Genomic DNA, 19263 nt, shown 5'->3' on the forward strand with positions numbered 1-19263 from the left:
AAATCTCTCAGCTGCTGGTGGGAGAATTATTCTCTATCACAAATGTTAAAATCAGTTCCAAAAGACAGTAACTGAAAGGAGTCCTAGTCATGACAACTAGTGTTGAGAGACCTGGAACATACCTTGGTAGTAATAGCTGCCGTCTGAGATGTACTTTTAGGGATGGATCCAGGAGAGCCTGGAGACCCTGGGGATCCAGGTGATCCTGGAGAACCAGGCAGATTTGTTGCAGGTGACTGGCTGGAGAGGGTAGTCTTTGTTCCACTAGAGAGGGAAAGCTTGAAACTTGGGCTCTGCCGACCAGAAAGATTCGTTTTCAGAAGCACCTCCTTTTCCTCACTTTCTTTTACTAAAAATGAGAATATTGTCAATAGTTGTCACCCGTACTCATCTTTTAAAATACCTCCAAGTGAGGTGGCACTAAAACACAGTAATTAACTAGCTTACTCCTTTGCAAGAGCAACACTGAAGTTCAGTTTATGAACAAAGCTTAGAAACAAAGCTTAGCAAAATAGTAAGCATCCTTATCCAGGAAAGGAAGGAGAAACCTTCATTGTTCTACCCTTCCTGAAATATCTTATGTAAGTCAGATGAAGGAAATTTAGTCTATACCTTCACAACAGAGCTATTTAATCCACAGTCTATAAAAGCAAGAGTCTTTTAAAATCTGCTGTGACACAAAGTAGATACTAATCACTGTCAAGAAAAAAAGGATAAACCTAGAGTGAGAAAGCCTTCACTTTTCTCCACCCGTCTTTTCAACGTACATTTCTTCCTCTCCATGAATTTACTGATTGGATCCATAATGTCGTCATCGTTCTTAGTTTTGTCAGATGGAGACACTACGGCTTCTCCGTCCTCCATGTCATCCTCGTCTGTGTTGAACCACATCTCCTCTTCATCTTCTAGAGTTCTAGCGTCTCTGCGATATCGATGATTCCTCAAGATGGAACGCATACTGTGAGCAAAGGGAAGAAAACAGAATGAACAGACTCCATGACTTTTTTAGTCTTCAGATATTGTCCCAAATTACAGTCTTAATGGATTAATGGAATATTATAGATTCACAGACATACAGGCCGTGGGAAAAAAAAACAAAAAAGAACAGATTTTACCCAGCACAGAACAAAACACTACACTCTACCATATCTAGTGTTAATTAGTGGAATCAAAACCCCTATTATCAAAATTGTACTGTTACAGATCAGTTATTACACTAAGTCTTAATTTATGGATTTAAAAATATATCACAAGTATGTGAATTCAGGTAGTTTGGAAAAAGATACACAACTTCATTAAAATAATTTGTAACATTAAAGAAAAACTAATAATCTGATTTCACTTTGGACACAAAAAATAGCCTTACTGTCATATCCGTGTTTTGCTTTGCTTTTTCTCTTTTGCACTAACTGGATATATATGCCCGAGATAGGTCTATAGGTCATATTGCTATCCACCTAACATTACCAGGAAAACATTTACATTGATCATTAGAGAAAAATACAACTTCCATTTATTTCCCCCCCCTTGCCAAGCTAAATAATAAACAAAAAAGAGCTGCCACCATAAACCTGAATAGGTTCAAATATGTGGTAATCTACCTGTCAAGTTTGGGATTATCTTGCCTTTCTCTTTGTTGTTCAAATCTCAGTTTCAATCCTTTAAATGTTTGTACATAATCTACATCTTCCAGTGCTTTCCAGTAATTTTCAACTACATGAGCAGTTAATGATTTTATATCTTCCTAAAAAAAGAATTATAATACAAAATGATAGGGAAAATGTTATTTTAGCAAAATATGAGGCTTAACTGCAGTGAACTCATAAACTCTCCCAGAATAGTAATTTCATAAAATTGTTATCCAATCTTAGGGACAAATGAAAATGGGCATAACATACTAGCTACTTCCATATCCCCCAACTTCTGGTGCACCTCAGAATTATCCATGGCTCTTTCCAAAGTAAATGCCCAGGTTCCACTCTAGATGATTCTCATTCAGTTAAGTCTGGGCTGAGCAAATATATTTTAAAATCACACTACGAAACAGTGCTAGAGATGGATGGCGGTGATGACTGCAGAACAATGGGAATGCACTTAACGCCACTGAACTGCACCCTTTAAAAATGGTTTAAAGGGCCAATTCTGTTATGTATATTTTAAAAAAGCATGCCACAGATAATTGAGACACACACCAGTGTCTGAGAACTGCAAACATACTATATCATAAAAGAATCAAGTTTTTGCTCTTAAGAAACATGGAGGAACGTCGAGAAAAAGCCAGAAAACCTCAAAGTTAAAAACAAAATAAAAACACATCCAAATACTATGTCAACTATAATTTCACTTTCTTAAAATGACCAATATGACATTATTATATCAGTTTTCAAACTATTCTATAAAGGATTCACAGCTGCTGAGAGATTATTTCATTTTTTTCTTAGTCGGAATTGAATTTCTCATAAGCTTTTGGTAACACTGGTTTCCTTTCAGAAATTCTCTCCAAATATAATCTCAAAAAAGCCAAAATACCAATAATGCTTATTAGATTTTCTCAAACAAAATAAAAATTCTAACTAAAAAGCATAGAACCTACCACTCTAATAAATTCAAACATTTCTATTATAGCAGAGTTCATCAGATTGTAGCGGGATCCATTGTTGAGAAATGCTTTGACTACTGGTTCAAATAAAAAACTTTTCATTATGTAGCGGTTGTAAAACTCATCTTTTAATCCAATGATCTTTCTCTTAAAACGAAGAGCACCTGAAACACAGAGGTATTGTTGTTCAAATCACATACCGTATTTTAGAATTACAAAAAAAATCCCAAAACTATTTAATAAACATAGTTCTTCATGCAGTAATAAGTTACTGCTTCCAGAAGTATGAACCTAAAAGATTACAAAAGGGTTATCAGAAAAATGTATTCTAGAAGTAGTGTATGTCATCATAGAACGCAAGTCTTAGCCAGAAAAATTCTGGAATTAAGTTACTAATTACAAGATGTATTTTATATCTGAAGAAATAAGACTGGGCTAATAAATGAATCAACCTATCATACTACTGCAGATGAGAAAATTTCAAATGTAACCTTTTGTATATACCTTCAGAACAACAGAAGAAATATTAGGGCAATCCACTCTATAATTTGATCTTATTTTTGGACACTCTTATTATTTTGTATCAGGGTTAATGGGTTTACATTGGTTTGTATTTCGATGTGTTTGCAGAAATGCCATAAACCCACAGAAATCTGCAGGACCCCAAATTTGCCTTCCCATAGATTAGGAATCAATTTAGAGGATGCTTTTAAAATGTGGTCCTCTATGCTTGCTGCAGCGAGTATGCTTTTTTTCCCTAGTTTTCCTTTTTACAATTAATTAGGCTTTAACTTACAGATTAAAAGGTATATTTACATCTTGAAGTATGGGGAGTTACTTAAGTCACCATTCATCAAGATCCAAATATACTCAGACAGCTAGACTTCAACAAAGCCCTCTTCACCTAAACGTAATTATCAGTAAGTTAATGCCCCAGTTATTGTAAACAGTTCAAAAAAGCATACTCACTTCACGCAGTCACATCGTCTTCGGTTGGCAAGATTAAATATTGTGTTTGTATTTTGGTTTCTTTGGAGATCATGGAAGTGGCTCGTTAAATTGCCAATTTGTTATTAATCAAGTCCTTCATGAGCAGGTAGCCAGGCAACCATGCTGACACGGTTTCTGGGTAGGAAGGCAGAGGAGTAAAGCAGCTCAATTTTTCTTTAGTTGGCAGAAAAGAGGTCCACAAGTGAATGCCCAATTAGGTACAGTTGAGTATAAACTGCCTTAACAGTCCAGCTTATTTAAGAGTGTCTCTTACTAAAGAGACACACTGGGCAGGGAGTTCAAAATAGTTTAAAAAGTATTTTTAAACTAGTGAATATTTTCAAATACAAAAGCATGGTGAAATAAAACATTTTAAACAATAAGCGTTATCTTTCTTTGTGATAATAAGTCAAAGCCTAACAATGAGTTTTGAGAGCCTTTTTTTTTTTCTTTAAATGTTGCCTGACAGAGGAACTTAGGCAGTTCCATTGGTCAGAATAAAAATCAGAACTCATGCTAATAGGCCAAATTTTAAGCTTTTAGTAAATAAGGCAAGTGCTATTTTAAAAATTGTTACTCCAACTTTGCAGGCTTTCTGGAGACTTGTGTCCTACCATAACACACACTAGCCAAACCCCGTGGTCTGCATGCATTTCCTGGGTAAGTGAAAACAACTCCATTTCTAGAATTCACTAAGATAGAGTATGCAGATGGCGCCACTGCCATCTCAACAGCAGTTTTGTTCAGAAACTGCTAAGGTGGATAGAATGTGATTCTAATGGGCTTTTTTGTTTTGCTCCTCATTGCCCTTATGTATTTATATTAAGAATTGTGTTATTTCCACCCATACCTCTCCCCAAAAAGAAAACTTGTATGAAAAATATCCAAACACTATTCTTGTTCTTGAATAAAAACTTACTTTTAAAAATTTACCAGTGAGTTCTATGAAGTCAAGCTGCTCAAAGGAGAGTAGAGAAAGCTTTTGGGATAAGTCAAATTAGCACAACTGTAGGATTTTCAATGTAAAAGTGGCACTCTGCTTCCACTCACATCTCTAACCTTCATTAGCATGCCAGGGATCTCTTAACGCTGTTAATCATCTCTGAAATAATAAATCTTACCTTATACAACATGAGATCTTATATGTAAGTTTGAAACTTTTTGCCTCACATGTAACTAATGATACTGACTAAATCATCTACCACGAAATTTTTCTTTACTTCATTCTTCATATAGATTTTCATATTAAGAGTAAGGTTTAATCAATGATAGCCTAACTTAGTTTGGAAAATATTAATAAAACAAAACTTAGATTTTTGCGAGCATGCTTAGTTTCCTATAATACAGACTCATTTTCTCTTCATAGTTCTCATCAAACTGTGAGACATTTTCTTTGCAGTACTCTAAGCAAATAGCAAGACGAAAGAAAAGGCCTCTCCTTCTCTGCCACTCCTCCACTAGGCTCACGTGTCCCACCTATACCAAACCACTAACACACCACACTTAACATCTGTTCATCGGAATTATGTATTCAACCAGGAATGTCACCCTCTCTCATGATCAAGACACAACTTACTTTACTCATTTTTGCAAGATCTCCCTCATCTGCCTCATTCAGGTAGAGTAAGTCATTTTCACTATACATCCAAAGACACCCTGATAGAATACTGCTGTTGCTTTGGTTTTAACTCCTCCTAATGAACTCTGAGCCACTTGACAGCTGAGTCTAGGTCTTAATCATCTTTATCCTAATATCAGGTATGTACCATACTCCCTCAAATCTAAGATGCCACTGATTACAAAAAACCTTCTACTATTAAGAAAACAAAACAAACTACCAATCGTAACATGTCATTAAGACTCAACTTGATATGAGTATCAATACATATCTTAGAATCAATAAAATGTGGTAATAGGTGTTAAATTTACTGAAACAAAACTAATCAATTTATTCATTTATTCAGTTTTTCCATTCTGTCCCATCTATTCAAACTCCCTTTCCCACACTCAAATAAGACCTTCCAGACGTGAAAGAAAAATTCAAAGAGGCGTTTGTTACTAACTCCCTCTCAACTTGCTTTGGTAGGTCTCTTCCTGTGGTAGGTCTGTAAGGAAACTGGGCCTGAGTTTGAAAGCCCTTCTTTATACGCACCACGTGTGTTCTCAGTGCACACTGCAGAATGCACACCAGATAATTCAGCTCTAACAACTGTCACCCCGATAGGCTTCCTTCTAAGAAAAATTCATTAAGCTTTCTATTTTTAATACTGTTTTAAAGATAAAATGTTGACACGGTAAGTTAACATTAGGAATATCCTTATAACATGTTTTTAAATTTAAGGATATTTTCAAAATTTATAATTCAGAAACATGTTTCACTTCAGTAAACTAGGGTCTTATGAATACAGTGAAAGTCAATTTTTGAAAAACGTATAACTAAAACAGCCTTGTTAGAAGAACTTGTTGCTCTAAGAGTTGACAAACCTTTCTCATAAGGGTCTACAGAATACATATTCTAGGCTTTGTGGGCACAAATGGTCTCTGTAGCTTTTTTTTATTATTTCAACAATGCTTTAAAAACATAAAACTATTTTTCAGCTTCAAGTTGTGCAAAAACAGACCACGGACTGGATTTGGCCACAGCTGTGGTTTGTTACCCCTGCTCTAAAATATCTGAGGTAACACAATGGGGGAAAACATTTGTGGAATTAATGAATGGACCATCTGTAGACATTTGTGCTAGGCAGTCTGTAACTTAGGAAAAAAAACGCATTTTGGAAACTTAGTACTATTAGCTATGTTTTCCAAATTATGAATATATTCTTCATGACAGTGTGAGATTCTAGTCTCACAAGAGTGTCTAATTTGTGACTATCATGCCATATATACTAAGTAAAAAATAAATAAGGTAATAAAATGACTTAAGGTGTCATTTTAATAATGTAATACTTTAAAATATATCTTTATTGTATACTGAGAAAGAAGAATTAGGAAAATCACTGCTCAAAATGTGGCAAAAGTACATTGTCAGTAAAGTTTAGTATTAGAACCTAGGTTTCCTGAAATCAGTGATCTTTTCTTCTCAGGCAGCAAGACTGAAAGATAACACAATAATACAGAGACAATAAGTAATCCAGCAGAAGCAACACTTACACAATGCCAAGAAAGCATGCTTTGAGGCCATAAGAACCAGCACTCTCCGGAGGATGTCCTTGTTAATAATGTAGTTCTTTATGTGGTAGGTATGGTGCTCCACACAAAATGTTAACAATTCCAATACCAATGCCAACAACTGGGCAGTCTGAAAATCATCTGAACAAAACACAATTATACTTAATGGCTTATATTCATTTCCCCCCCAAATTTCAATCAAATAAAATCCTTTCTATTAACCCAAATAAGTTCAAATTAAGGAAAAGGAAACTAATATTTACTGAATGCCTACCATGTGCTAAGAACTGTGCTTCCCATTTTTCACATTAATTTAAACAACTCTGAAGAATTAAGTGTCATAAGACCCAGGTGTGGAATGTTAAGGCAACTGAGACACATATTAGATCTGCTTTATTCCAAAGCGTGAGAATGCTCTACCATGTCTTACCATGTCCCTCAGCAGATGCAAGTATCACAGGAGGTCCTACCAGACATCACCCAGCTTTAATGAACTGCTCTCTGCTTCTCTGTGTTCTTGATTTGTGCCTCCTTTTCCTCGATATTACTGAGTTCACACTGCATTATAATCTAATCACTGGTTTATCTTCCTCACCAGGCAGCAAGCCTCCAAAAGTATTTCACACATTTTAAAAAAAATTTCCTTCATTTAACCCATAAAGATTAGCACAGTGCCTTTCCCACAGAGGGCTAACAATAAATGTTTGATGAACTAAATATGTAGGTTTGGAAGGAAGCCTCAAGATTTACCTACTATATATTGTTTTCCTAGGACTTACTTCCAGAGTCATAAAAAAGGGTAAATTAACATGTTTTTAAGTGGGATTATGAATTATCAATACAACATATTTAACTTATATGACAAAATTACTTATTGTCAAAGCTTCAATAAGGAATTTCTCAATGCAGACCCTAAAACTACTGTTATTTTCTAAATCTCACACACAGACACACACAAGCTAAAGGAATAAAATGTAGAAATAAATAATCCTAACTTGGAATAATCCTCAATGCCAAAAAAAAGTTTAATACTGAGGACAAGCTTTGCTCTAGCTACACATGTGAAGTACAAATAACTTAAAATCAATCCTCTAATAATTACTTCCATTTGTTTCATATATGTAAATACAAACTAAACACAAATATTGCTTTAACAAAAAAATTGTTTTAAAACTGAGAGCAACAAATTATCTCTGGTATTTCCTTTCAGAGTTCTACCACCTCTGATTATAACACTTAAAAAAAAGAAATTTAGCTTGACATTACCTCTTTTGAAAATGTATTAGTAGACCTCCTGGTGGCTCAGATGGTAAACAATCTGCCTGCAATGCAGCAGACCTGGGTTTGTTCCCTGGGTTGGGAAGATCCCCTGGAGAGGGGAATGGCTACCCCACTCCAGTATTCTTGCCTGGAGAATTCCATGAACAGAGGAACCTGGCAGGCTACATAGAGTCCACGGGGTCGCAAAGAGTTGGAAACGAATGAGCGACTAATACACATTAACACCAACTTTTTGGGTTTCAGAATTCAAAACAAAGAACTTAACTACCGACCTATATTATCTTACCTTTGCTAGGTTTGTCTTCAGTTGTATTTGCCAGTAAGGGAGCAGTAAGGACATGCATACAGTGCTTGTAGAAGAAACCCAGAAATTCAGTCTTTTCTGTTTTCTAAGGAATCAAAAACACTTTCATGAACTTTAACTGCACTGGTTCCTACCAGCAATAAAAATTATACTAGCATGAAAAAGAGAAAAATGCCCGTGGCTTACATTGGCAGTAGCCAACATGTTTTCCGGATCAACTAATGTTCGAAGCAGCCCCATAAGCTGGACTGCTCCTCCAAGTTCAGGGTCTGTATCACAAATCATATGTTCTATGATGAGGTTGATGAGCAAAATATCCTGTTGAGAAAAATGCACATGGTAAGAATCACTGATTATAGGAGAGATGGAAAGAGCACATACTATGACACATGCTACTGTATCACGCCTGGATCTTGTTAACTGCAAACCAAACACTCGACTAGCAGAATAGGATAGTGAGCAGGTTCCCTAAGTGTGGTATAGGCACATCACACAAACAGTACCAAAACGAAAAGAAAGTGCCTTTTTCTATTATCTTTTAAATCCCCTTAATTAAAAGAATGTTTAGCTAGAATTTGTAATATTGTTCTTTCACTGCTATAGATTCCTTCTATTTATGGCAAATAGTAACTGTATCTATTCTCCATTTATGGAAATGATGTAAAGTTTCCATTTAAAACAAATTTAAGGAAAAAATAGCTGATACCTTTATGTCTAAAACTGGAGGAAATAAGATTGTGTTATTTAGAGGGCACACAGGAGAACAAATACAGATATTCCAAATGACGTGGAAAATTGACTGTTTTCCTGATCCTCTACTGTGATTGGTTTTCGTGGCTCAGGGAGTAAATAAAAACTGAGGGACTCAGTGAGGAAATCTCTGCTCATGCCTATATATGCAGTAGCAGGACAGACAAGGAGAAAATGCAGACAGTCTATGAAAATGATGATCAAGACTGGGAATCAAGACGATTACAGCACATGAATAAAGCACATTGATGTGTGTTCAACTAGCGGCTTACAGGGCTAACAACAATAGTCCTTAAAAAAAAAAAACCTATATGTTTATTTAGGTTTTCAAGATAGGACTATTTTATAAAAGCAAAATATAATATTCAACAGTTCAATCTGGCACTTCCTGCACCTACCCTGACATTATAATTTTCTTTTAAAATTATTAAATATACAAGTTTCTAGGCATTCCACTTCATTCTGACATCACAACACATTAAGATCTTTTTAAAAAGTAAAAAGTATTTTCTATTTTCTAAAAATACAATAGGGTATAATTCTGCATACATATTTCTTCTAAGAGGTATCTTTTTTACCTCATCCCTTAAGAAGGAATTCAGGGCAGGATATTATTTTTAAGTAACAAAGTACTTTCCAGATTTTATAGGGGAAGGAGGAAATAAAAACTCAGGATCATTGGTTTAATTATCTGAAAACAGAGCGCACACACTTAGTGCTTCCAGATACGCCATGTACCACAGACTCTGGAAGCACCTTTCACATCACCAGGATACATTCTCACTGACTCTGAAACTGACGGGTGTTACAGGGGATGGAGGTGGGATGTGTGCGCATTCCTCCCCATTCTTGTTGATTTTGAGACTCTCTCCCTAACAAAGCCAATGTTTTCCTGTTCATAGTTCAACAAAGAGAAGAACAATTTATTGACTAAATGATTTAGACAACACAATACAGCAGGTTAATTTCAGAATTAAGAAACTTCATCTTGAAAACTTTTAAAGAAATTTAAGTTGGGCATTATCAAATAACTGCTGTAAGACAATTTATAGACTAAGACAGGAGTCAATTTAGGAGAAGAATAAGTCATGATACTATGGCTATACTTTTCTCAAACATTAATTATTTAAATCTTTAAGATGAATAATAAATATAGTTATAGCTCCCCATGTATACTTACTGTTAGCGCAAATAATATTTACCTTGTTGGTTATTTTTTGCTCTGTTAACTTCTTACTTACATCATCATTCTGTTGTGCCTCCTGCATGACAAACTCTCGTACCATGGATGGATTATATTCAACCAAGTATGAGAATATATCAGTAGCAGCACTTCGCACCTGTGTATCATCCATGCCCTGCAGATAAAAAAAACCACTTATTTCTCCTATACTAATAAAAAGATGGAACTTGCACCTATATAAATCCAAAATCTAACAATAATAATAAAAAAAGGGAGGTCAAGGAAATTCTGCCATATGTAAAGTTCTTGTTCTGTGGATAGTTATACTTTCTATTCCTGTTTCTTTTTCTACTTTAACATTTCAATGAATAGGCTGCAAAGTTAACAAATTATTAAAAATATGGAAAATTCCCGTGAGTGTCCTTTTAGTACTGTGTTACAGGCTAATACTAGGAGTTTATAGCTTTTTAACTTTATGTAATACACAACTTATATTAAATATTGGCTATAATAAAATAGTTGCATGTTACATAAAAAATACAGTATTTTTTGGATTAAAAATAGAATGGTAATTAAGTATAAGGAGAAATAAACTTACAAGGATGACTTCTAAAGCTGGTAATATACCCATGTTTGACAAAGTCTTGAAGAAAGCATCTCTGTTTTGAGGTTGTAGCGTTTGGGAGAATGCACAAAATTCTTTTAAAAAGTTAACCTGAAATTAAGGAAAAGGGTGAGCAATCATAAAGGTGTGCGGTCCAGCTTCACGCCCTCCGCAATGTCAAATCTCTTATCAAATCTCTTACCAACTCCTGTCTTTTCTCCTCATCTGTTGCTTCATCTGTTAGTTGTGCAAATAAATCTGTCAGAAATTTTTCATCTTCCTGTGAAATCAAAGGATAAATTTAATCATGCTAATAGTAAGAATATACTTTTAAGATACTATTATAGAAGATATAAATTGTAATAACTAGAAAAGGGGAGATGGTATTGACAATGCTGTTTTTTAAAAGAAAAGTAAAAAAACTATTAAAGGATAAACTGGGCATTTATAAAGATATCCTTTGTATTTCGGCAAGGCTCTATTTCCTAAGGGCCACATTATATTTTTCTAAGGGCCACGTTATAAATATTTTACGCTTTGCATCCTCTACCACAGCTACTCAATTGTTACCATAGGAAGCGGCCATAGGCAATGTCAGTGAATGAGTATGGCTGTGTTTAGATAGAACTTTATTTACAAAAACAAACATGGTTTATACACGCATCGTTTTCATAGGGTTTCATAACCTTACTTAACTTTAGAAGTTAAGGTTCTATAACCTCTCAAATGAAGATAAAACTTCCTTCACATTTTAAAAACAGAAATGATTCAATTACTTAAAAAGCTAAATTCAGAACTTTTAAAGAAACATTATTTAAAGATTTCCACATACACAATAATTTAACACATAATCAAATTATTCTGAAAATGAGTCAAATGATACTCTTATAGGATACTAATCTGAGCATGTAAAAGTTAAAAAGTACAGAACTTGGAAATAACATATGTTGTCTTATTTTTACCTCTTTATAATTGAGACACGATTAAGAAATTTACCCAAAGCTCAATCACAGTTAGCAGGGAGGTGGGTAGAGCCTTCCTGACTGCCTGTTCAATTTTTTCTGCCACTATTTTTAGTTAAAATTTTGTTTTAATTCCATACTACCACATCAAGTAGAAGTAAATTCAATAATACACGCCCTACAGTTAGGCCTATGAGTTATCTCCCATTAGTTTATAAACCCTATATTCACTACTGTAAGTGCTCAACATGTGTGATACTAAATTAGTTATTCCCACCTTTACTTCTACAATACATACGCCTTATCTCAAATGGCATCCAGTATCAAGATCCAACTCAGATATAATATATCCCAAATAAAAATCTAATGATTAAAAAACAATCTCTGCACTGCTGCAAAGTATAGAGAATTAAGCATGCTCCACAGTATTACACAGAATATAACCAGTCAATGCTAAGGCTTATGACCATGTAAAAGATGGGTAAGAACCTGCTTTAATTACTCCTTGTCAAAAAATTTGTAAAACTCTTTCTTCACAGCAGCACTTTGGGTATAAATGCTCAGCAACAAGAGAACAGAAGGACTACAGCGCTGGCAGCCAGCATTTTACAGAGCACACTGTAAGGAAGCAAAACTTAACTTGAAATTATTCATACTTAATGAGTAAAACTGGCATTTTACCGGTCTGAAGCCCAAGAAAAACAAGTGACAGATCCCTGTGAAACAAAACAAACGAGAACCATGTGGAGCTAAATAGAAGGACCAACAGCACTCAGGACTATCCAAGGAAACCAGGAATCAAAACTACACCAGAACAAAGGATCTGTTAGGTAGCTGGCAAGAACTAGTTCCTTAGCAAAGAACAAATGAACGTTAGTACCAGAACCCTCCTCCTTCTATTATCAATCACAATACACTATGTAGAGGAATACTGTTGTAGTTACCAAATTGTATTGCCTGTATCGTTTTCTTAAATGAATGAAAAATAGGTCAAATTAGTCAACATGAACTGGACTTATCACTAGCTTCAGAAAAGCAGTTTTGGTAAAATTGACCTTTCTATTTGAATTCATGGGTGTGTGTGTGTACGTTGTATTTTATATATATATATATATATAGTGACAAAACCGGATCACTGAAAATATAGTTTTCTAAAAAGGAATAGACAAAAATTACATTTACAGTTTTATTCATAACCTATGCTACCAAGCAGCTCTTGCTGACATTTATTTGCTTCATTTTTTAATATAACAAATCCAGGTTCCAAATAATTATTTTATTTATAGATCTGGGGTAAGGTCTTATAGCTTTCAAATCACATCACATATATGTTACTGTTACAATATTCTGGGTAGAAACAAAGCACACAGGAGGTATGCAACGCACAAATCTTGGCACCATGAAGACATATTTCAGTTGGACTAGACTAATTCATGCACCATGGGATAATTTACTGAGAGATTCTCTGACTTTGGGGCTGCTACAAATGCAGATTACCAGCCAGCTCAGAGATCTGGATTGTGTGTTTTGTGCAGAATCCAGGATGCATCCCAGGTAATTCTGATGCAAGCACCCTAACACACCACACCTGAGAGACTGGGCATACTATAAAAAGAAAATCTGGAGTTTACGTTTAATAGGCGATTAACAGATATTTAAAATAATACTCAAGAGTCTTGTATCATGTTCAATGCTTTACAAGCATGCATCTTATTTAATCTTCAGATGACCTTATAGGGTAGATACTAATATCACCAACCTTAAGATTAGGAAGCTGAAGCTTTTAAGAGATTAAGAAAGTTGCCCAAGTCACACAGCTATTAAGTAACAGGCAGAGCTGAAACTCAAATACAAGTCTAACCTCCCCACACTCTCATCCATTACAAAAGCATGTCTTTTGGAAGGGAGAGACACACAGCTGTAACTTGCCAACCTCTGCTATATTCTCTTGACCCTAAAGCTACACCTTTAGTAAATAATTACCCCAGAGTTCTCCAAATTTTATAGAATTTGTATTCTATATTTAATGACATATTTTTTGGCTTCTATTTTTTCTTTCTTGTTCCAATCTATTCCGTTTTATGCCTAATTGATAGTTTAATATCCCTAAAATTCTACATTCAATTTTTTCATTCAGATCCTTTCTCTATAATTTCTTTGAGCTAGATTTTTTAAAAAACCACCTTTATCATCCCTAATCCAAACACAACCTTCTGTGTTCTGCAGTATTATATATATATTATAATCTCTTGCAATATCACCAAAGTAAATACCTTTAGACAAAAAATAAAATTCAACTCATGTGCCTAAAGGAACAGAAAATTTTTGCTGAAGGCAATGGGCATTTTTTTAAGCAGAAAAAAAAAAAAGAATGATCTAACTCACCTGTAACATACCAACAATTTCTACCTTATTGAAAAAAATAAAGGAGTGAAGTGTTGACAACATATTTTCTTCGAAGACTGAAGGGGTAGGTAGAACCATATCTTGTATATACTGAACTCTGTATGTCTGATGAATTTTTTGTTTCAACTCAGGATCTGATATGGGAATCACTTCTTTAAACTTGGCTGTTTTTGTTAGAAATTCCCTATGTTTTCGTGGTTGTGATAAAGCAGGATCATATTCTAAGCATCCAATGACGTCCATGATACATTCCTCAGAGAACATAACTTCAAAAAGAGCAGTTCGATTCAAGAGGAAGATGCCTTTGATAATTTCATACAAGTGGTGCAGTCCTTCAATATTTTCCAAATCCTCACACACATGAAAAAGCTCTAAGAGCTTTTTAATATAACCCTCATTTTCCAGTGCTAGTGCAAGTTTTTCACGACGCAGGGGAGAAGGTAAGGATGACGCCACAAGTTCTGCAATTTCCTCGAGACGACTTAATTCGCAAGACGGCAATTCTAAACCTGGTGACGACATGTCATCGAAACGCTCCTCTTCAGACTCATCCACAAGGTCCTGAGTGATGTCCACTGACGGGTCCTTTCCTTGAACCTGTTAAACAATATTTGTAACAGCTGAAGAAGTATAATCAAAGCAAATCTAAATGATATTCCTAGATATAAGAAACGTATAACAAAACTATAATGATTTCCAAGATTAGAACTTTCTTCAAACTTGACACAAATGCCTGCTTTTCTAAGCACATTATTCTATAAATAATACACTTTTAATTTTAAAGAAGTTCAAAGTTCAGAAATGTAATGAGCTTCCTCATAAGTACAAGGTTTATCAGCAATGGAAACATTCTAACACCTGCTGAAGTATCGGTGACTGTGACTTAAGAGTGCCCTGCAGACCCATAATAAAGAGGCTTGATGGTAAAACACCCATTCATCAACAGACCAGGGCAAACCCCAGAAACATTCCTAGCATTATGCTATGGTACATCCATTAAACTCTTCAAAGTTTATGTAAAATTCAAACAAATGCTGTGACCACAGAAAATGTGTATCATTGTAAGCAATAAGAAAAATATTTAGTATCAGTTAATTTAGAAACCAAGGGAAAAGAGCATGTACAAACTGGCTTTGGACCAAAGTGGGTCACTGATTTGGTATAAATGCTGGTTGGCAGCCCAAAAATATGATTAAGAAAAACTGAGCTGGCAACAAGTGCACCCACATAAAAATAAAACCACACAAAAAGTAACTGCAACCTATATGTAGTAGAGCTATGCCCTAAGAATACCTGCTTAAAGTTAAGTAACCAAACCATGAAATTTTTCTTTCTACACATCCAGACCTTTACCTTTCATGATCCCCTAGAAGCTCTAAAGTTTGTCATAAATCCCAACCTTATGTCAGTGTAGGGGACTCTAATTATAAAAAGTTAACTTATAAGTCTTCACAATTAAATATAATTTAAAGTAAAAGAAACTTTTTACAAAAGGTCAGAGATGTATTTCGGAATGAAATGAGTTTTGCTCTCTTGGCCCTATAACCTGACACTGGCATTAAACCAGCTCAAAAGGCCGAGCTGAAAGGCAAAGGGATGGAAAAAACAGGCCTCATGTGAAATGACCAACAAACTTAAACTGCTTAGAATGGTTAAGAGATGTTGATGGATATCAGAAGGGAAGAAGACCCGAACTAAGCCTTGAAATACGCTGCAAGGTGACACCATCTTGACCTTAATCCACTGGGCAGAAACTCTAAAAGGAGGCCAGGCACATTCACAGCTTGTACCTGGCATGGTCTCAAGTTGGCTCTGGATTTTTGAAATTACATAAGATCTCACCACAGCTTTAGACTCCTAATATTCAAGCTATGGCTTTACCTATAGAAACATGGTAGGCATCTGATTACAAAATCAAATGAAAAGGGATGAGAGCCTATAACTGTACTGAAAATGATATCTTCTTGAGTGAACTCGCAAATATGAAGACTGAACAGGTAATCCAAAAAGGCCTGTGTTTAGGAATCTGATCTGCTTAGGGAAACAAGGTGAAACTCTTAAATATTTCACAAGTATGTTTCAGCCTTGCTTTCAGAACAGAAGCAATTTGAGAATGAAAATTTTAAAAGGAAACGAGGCAAAGCTAGAACAAAGAGCTTTCCTGGAGAAAGGGTAAATCTCAGAAGTCAATCTGGATATAAAGAAAACGAGAACGTGAAGACCGTAAAAGATGTGCAGTCAAGGTCATTAGTCACTGAGAAATGACATGTTGAACATGAACCGTGTAACTATATCAGAAAAGAACAACAAAGTAGGCACGATTCCCAGGAATGTTACTATAGAGAAAAGTATACAAGTACTACTAGTGTCCCAAGAGAAAATGAAGAATTTATGGCGTTACAGGCTAAGGAAAAGTACAATAAAGGTCTGAGAATTTTAAAGACGACCCAGGCCTGACAGTAACAGACTGAATCCAGGTCTGAGTTAAATACTAGCCTAATGAAAGACTGTGTGCAGGGTGGGGCTGTTCATCTCAGGAAAGTGAAGAGGAAACAAGATTTGTGCGAATAACAGATACTTTCAGCGCCACCCTGAGCTCATTAATTTCATCTCTTTCTACGGGAGAACTCCAAATGACAAAATCTAGAGGAATATGCCGTAGAAACAACTGTATGGGGCAGAAAGCAAAGAAAACATGAAGAAGGCATAAATACACCTATGTTAGTTCTTCACCTGTTAAGAGAAGGAAAGGGACAACTGAACAGGTTAATTTATGAAACACAACTGAGTAGAACAGTATAGCGGAAATAAACTCTGCAAGATAAGGAAAACCTGTGTCTCAAGAACACAGGCTTCTATAGTCTATTAAGGCAGTGGCTCTCAAATGTCATGGTTCTCCAGAGTCACCTGAAGCAGGCACTGACAGACAACTGCCAAGCCTGTTAGTAAAAATGTACTGGGAAGAGAACCATGTCCATTTGTCATCTATGACTACTTTCTCAGTACAACAGCAGAACTGAGGAGCTAAACAGTAGCTAAACAGCACAGTCCACAAAGCCTAAAACATTTACTACCTTGCCCTTTAAACAGAGAAAATCTGACCCAGAAGGCTTATTAAAACTGCTACCTACCTAAAACAGAATTACTGCTACCTATTCATAGAGTTTTTACTTCAGCAGATCTGGGATGGAGGTCTCATAATTTGCATTTCTATCAGATCCCAGGTCATGCTCATTCTGCTGGTTTAAGGATCACATCTTGAGAACCAATGAATTAAAGAAACTGCTGAAAGTTATTTCTTCTCCAGATAAAATAAACATGAGGATAGAGAAAGTGTCCTTAGAATATAATGGTCTATGAGTCTCTAAGAAGAGAAAACAGCTTGAGCCACTGAAGTGCATTATCAATGACCATTCACAAAAGATTGCGGAGACGTTACCACTAGACTGAGGTACTAGAACCACTAAGGAATTCTGGAATCAGCCGAGAACAAAAATGATGAAACTGAAGAGATAGTCAAGAGTCACAAGAAATTACTGAACAAAGAGTAAGATGATCAGACTTCCATTTTAAAAAAGATACTCTAGCTGTGTAGATCTGGGATGAATGCAATAAACCAAGCAAGAAATGATGGGAGCTTAGTAAACCAACAGCAGTGAAAATGAAGATAAATGAACGCATTGAAGACTTAAGAGTTTAAGGACTGAATGGACAGAGAGGATGAAGGAAGGATAAACATGTTTCTGACTTCAGTAACTGAATGGCATTTACTGAGACGAGAGAGAGAGGAGAATGAACAAATCTCAGTGAGTTTATGCTCAGTTTTAGACTACTGAATTTGAGATGCTCGTAGCACTCATGGAGGACAGCTCTGAAAGGCAGGTGAATATAAAACTCTGGAGTTCAGCAAAGGTCTGGACTGGGTACACTGGTGTCAATAAATTGTGCTTTTCTATACATCAAGTTTTTCATAGACAGCACTAATCTATATGCAATGTGTCTCTATGCATTCTAAAGTATAAGGCATTAGCTTAAAGCACAGCAAAAACCAAAATGCTTAAAATGAAAGCATGTTGATTTTCTACTTTTATATTACCTGACATATCTTCTCCCAAATTTCATCACATCCAGCTTTTTCTTGAAAGCTGAGGGCCAAGTCATAATTTTCTGCTTCAGACCACACAATCAAAGTGTCCTTAAGAGAAAAAAAGAAGTCTGAATGATTAACATATATTATCACAAACTACTTTAAAGTAAAAGGCAAATGAACAAAACAATAGGGAAATGAGAACAGTACTCATTTTTACTTTTTGCAACATTGATATCAGTCATTTTCAATGTTCTTTTACACTTCACTTTATCCAATCTATAAAATGAAAACAATGTTCTCCTTACGGAAAAGTTGAACCCATATGTGAAAGGCACTACAACTGAGCACACAATCCAAATGTATCAAAAGATATAAACTAAAATTACATCAGTTTGCTTGCACATTCAGTCACATTTTATGCTCTAGTCAAAACGCCCAAAGAGAAAGTCTGAGTATTTTAATAACAAGGCTATGTTAGGAGGATGGGATTAATAAAATAAACATAGCTCCTCCTCCTAACTGTCAGTATCCAGTGTTCTTTACCTGGGGCACTTGAGACCCGAACATCCTTGAAATGATCAGTTAAATTTGTAATATGTGAGCATTTATCTGGACAGAGGTTTTTTTTTTAACTTTTACCAACATTCAAGAAGCAAGATGCTCCTGCTGCTGCTGCTAAGTCACTTCAGTTGTGTCCGACTCTGTGCGACCCCACAGACGGCAGGTCACCAGGCTCCCCCGTCCCTGGGATTCTCCAGGCAAGAACACTGGAGTGCAGGCTGCCATTTCCTTCTCCAATGCATGAAAGTGAAGAGTGAAAGTGAAATTGCTCAGTTGTGTCTGACCCTAGCACCCCTTTATTTTTCATACTGACTTTTTTATGACAGCAAGTTTAATGAACAGTTTTTACTAAAGATGTCATC

The 19263-nt window shown here is 35.5% G+C and overlaps 1 protein-coding gene across 2 annotated transcripts in view; it reads right to left on the reverse strand.

Moving 5' to 3' along the window:
- Positions 1 to 19263, reverse strand: part of PPP4R3A (protein phosphatase 4 regulatory subunit 3A) — a 35037-nt gene that overhangs the window by 2287 nt on the left and 13487 nt on the right. Inside the window, exons 3-14 of one of the 2 annotated variants that reach the window (XM_013973161.2) lie at positions 18347 to 18445; positions 14230 to 14847; positions 11085 to 11162; positions 10877 to 10993; positions 10298 to 10453; positions 8532 to 8663; positions 8328 to 8430; positions 6743 to 6901; positions 2594 to 2763; positions 1602 to 1744; positions 768 to 958; positions 123 to 349 (exon numbers count right to left, since the gene is read on the reverse strand). In XM_013973161.2, the coding sequence (XP_013828615.2) occupies positions 123 to 349; positions 768 to 958; positions 1602 to 1744; positions 2594 to 2763; positions 6743 to 6901; positions 8328 to 8430; positions 8532 to 8663; positions 10298 to 10453; positions 10877 to 10993; positions 11085 to 11162; positions 14230 to 14847; positions 18347 to 18445 (2193 nt within the window). The remainder of the gene's footprint in view (positions 1 to 122; positions 350 to 767; positions 959 to 1601; positions 1745 to 2593; positions 2764 to 6742; positions 6902 to 8327; positions 8431 to 8531; positions 8664 to 10297; positions 10454 to 10876; positions 10994 to 11084; positions 11163 to 14229; positions 14848 to 18346; positions 18446 to 19263) is intronic. The other variant, XM_018066119.1, reaches the window with a different exon arrangement.

Source organism: Capra hircus, chromosome 21 (assembly GCF_001704415.2).
Source record: "Capra hircus breed San Clemente chromosome 21, ASM170441v1, whole genome shotgun sequence".
NCBI lineage: Eukaryota > Metazoa > Chordata > Mammalia > Artiodactyla > Bovidae > Capra > Capra hircus.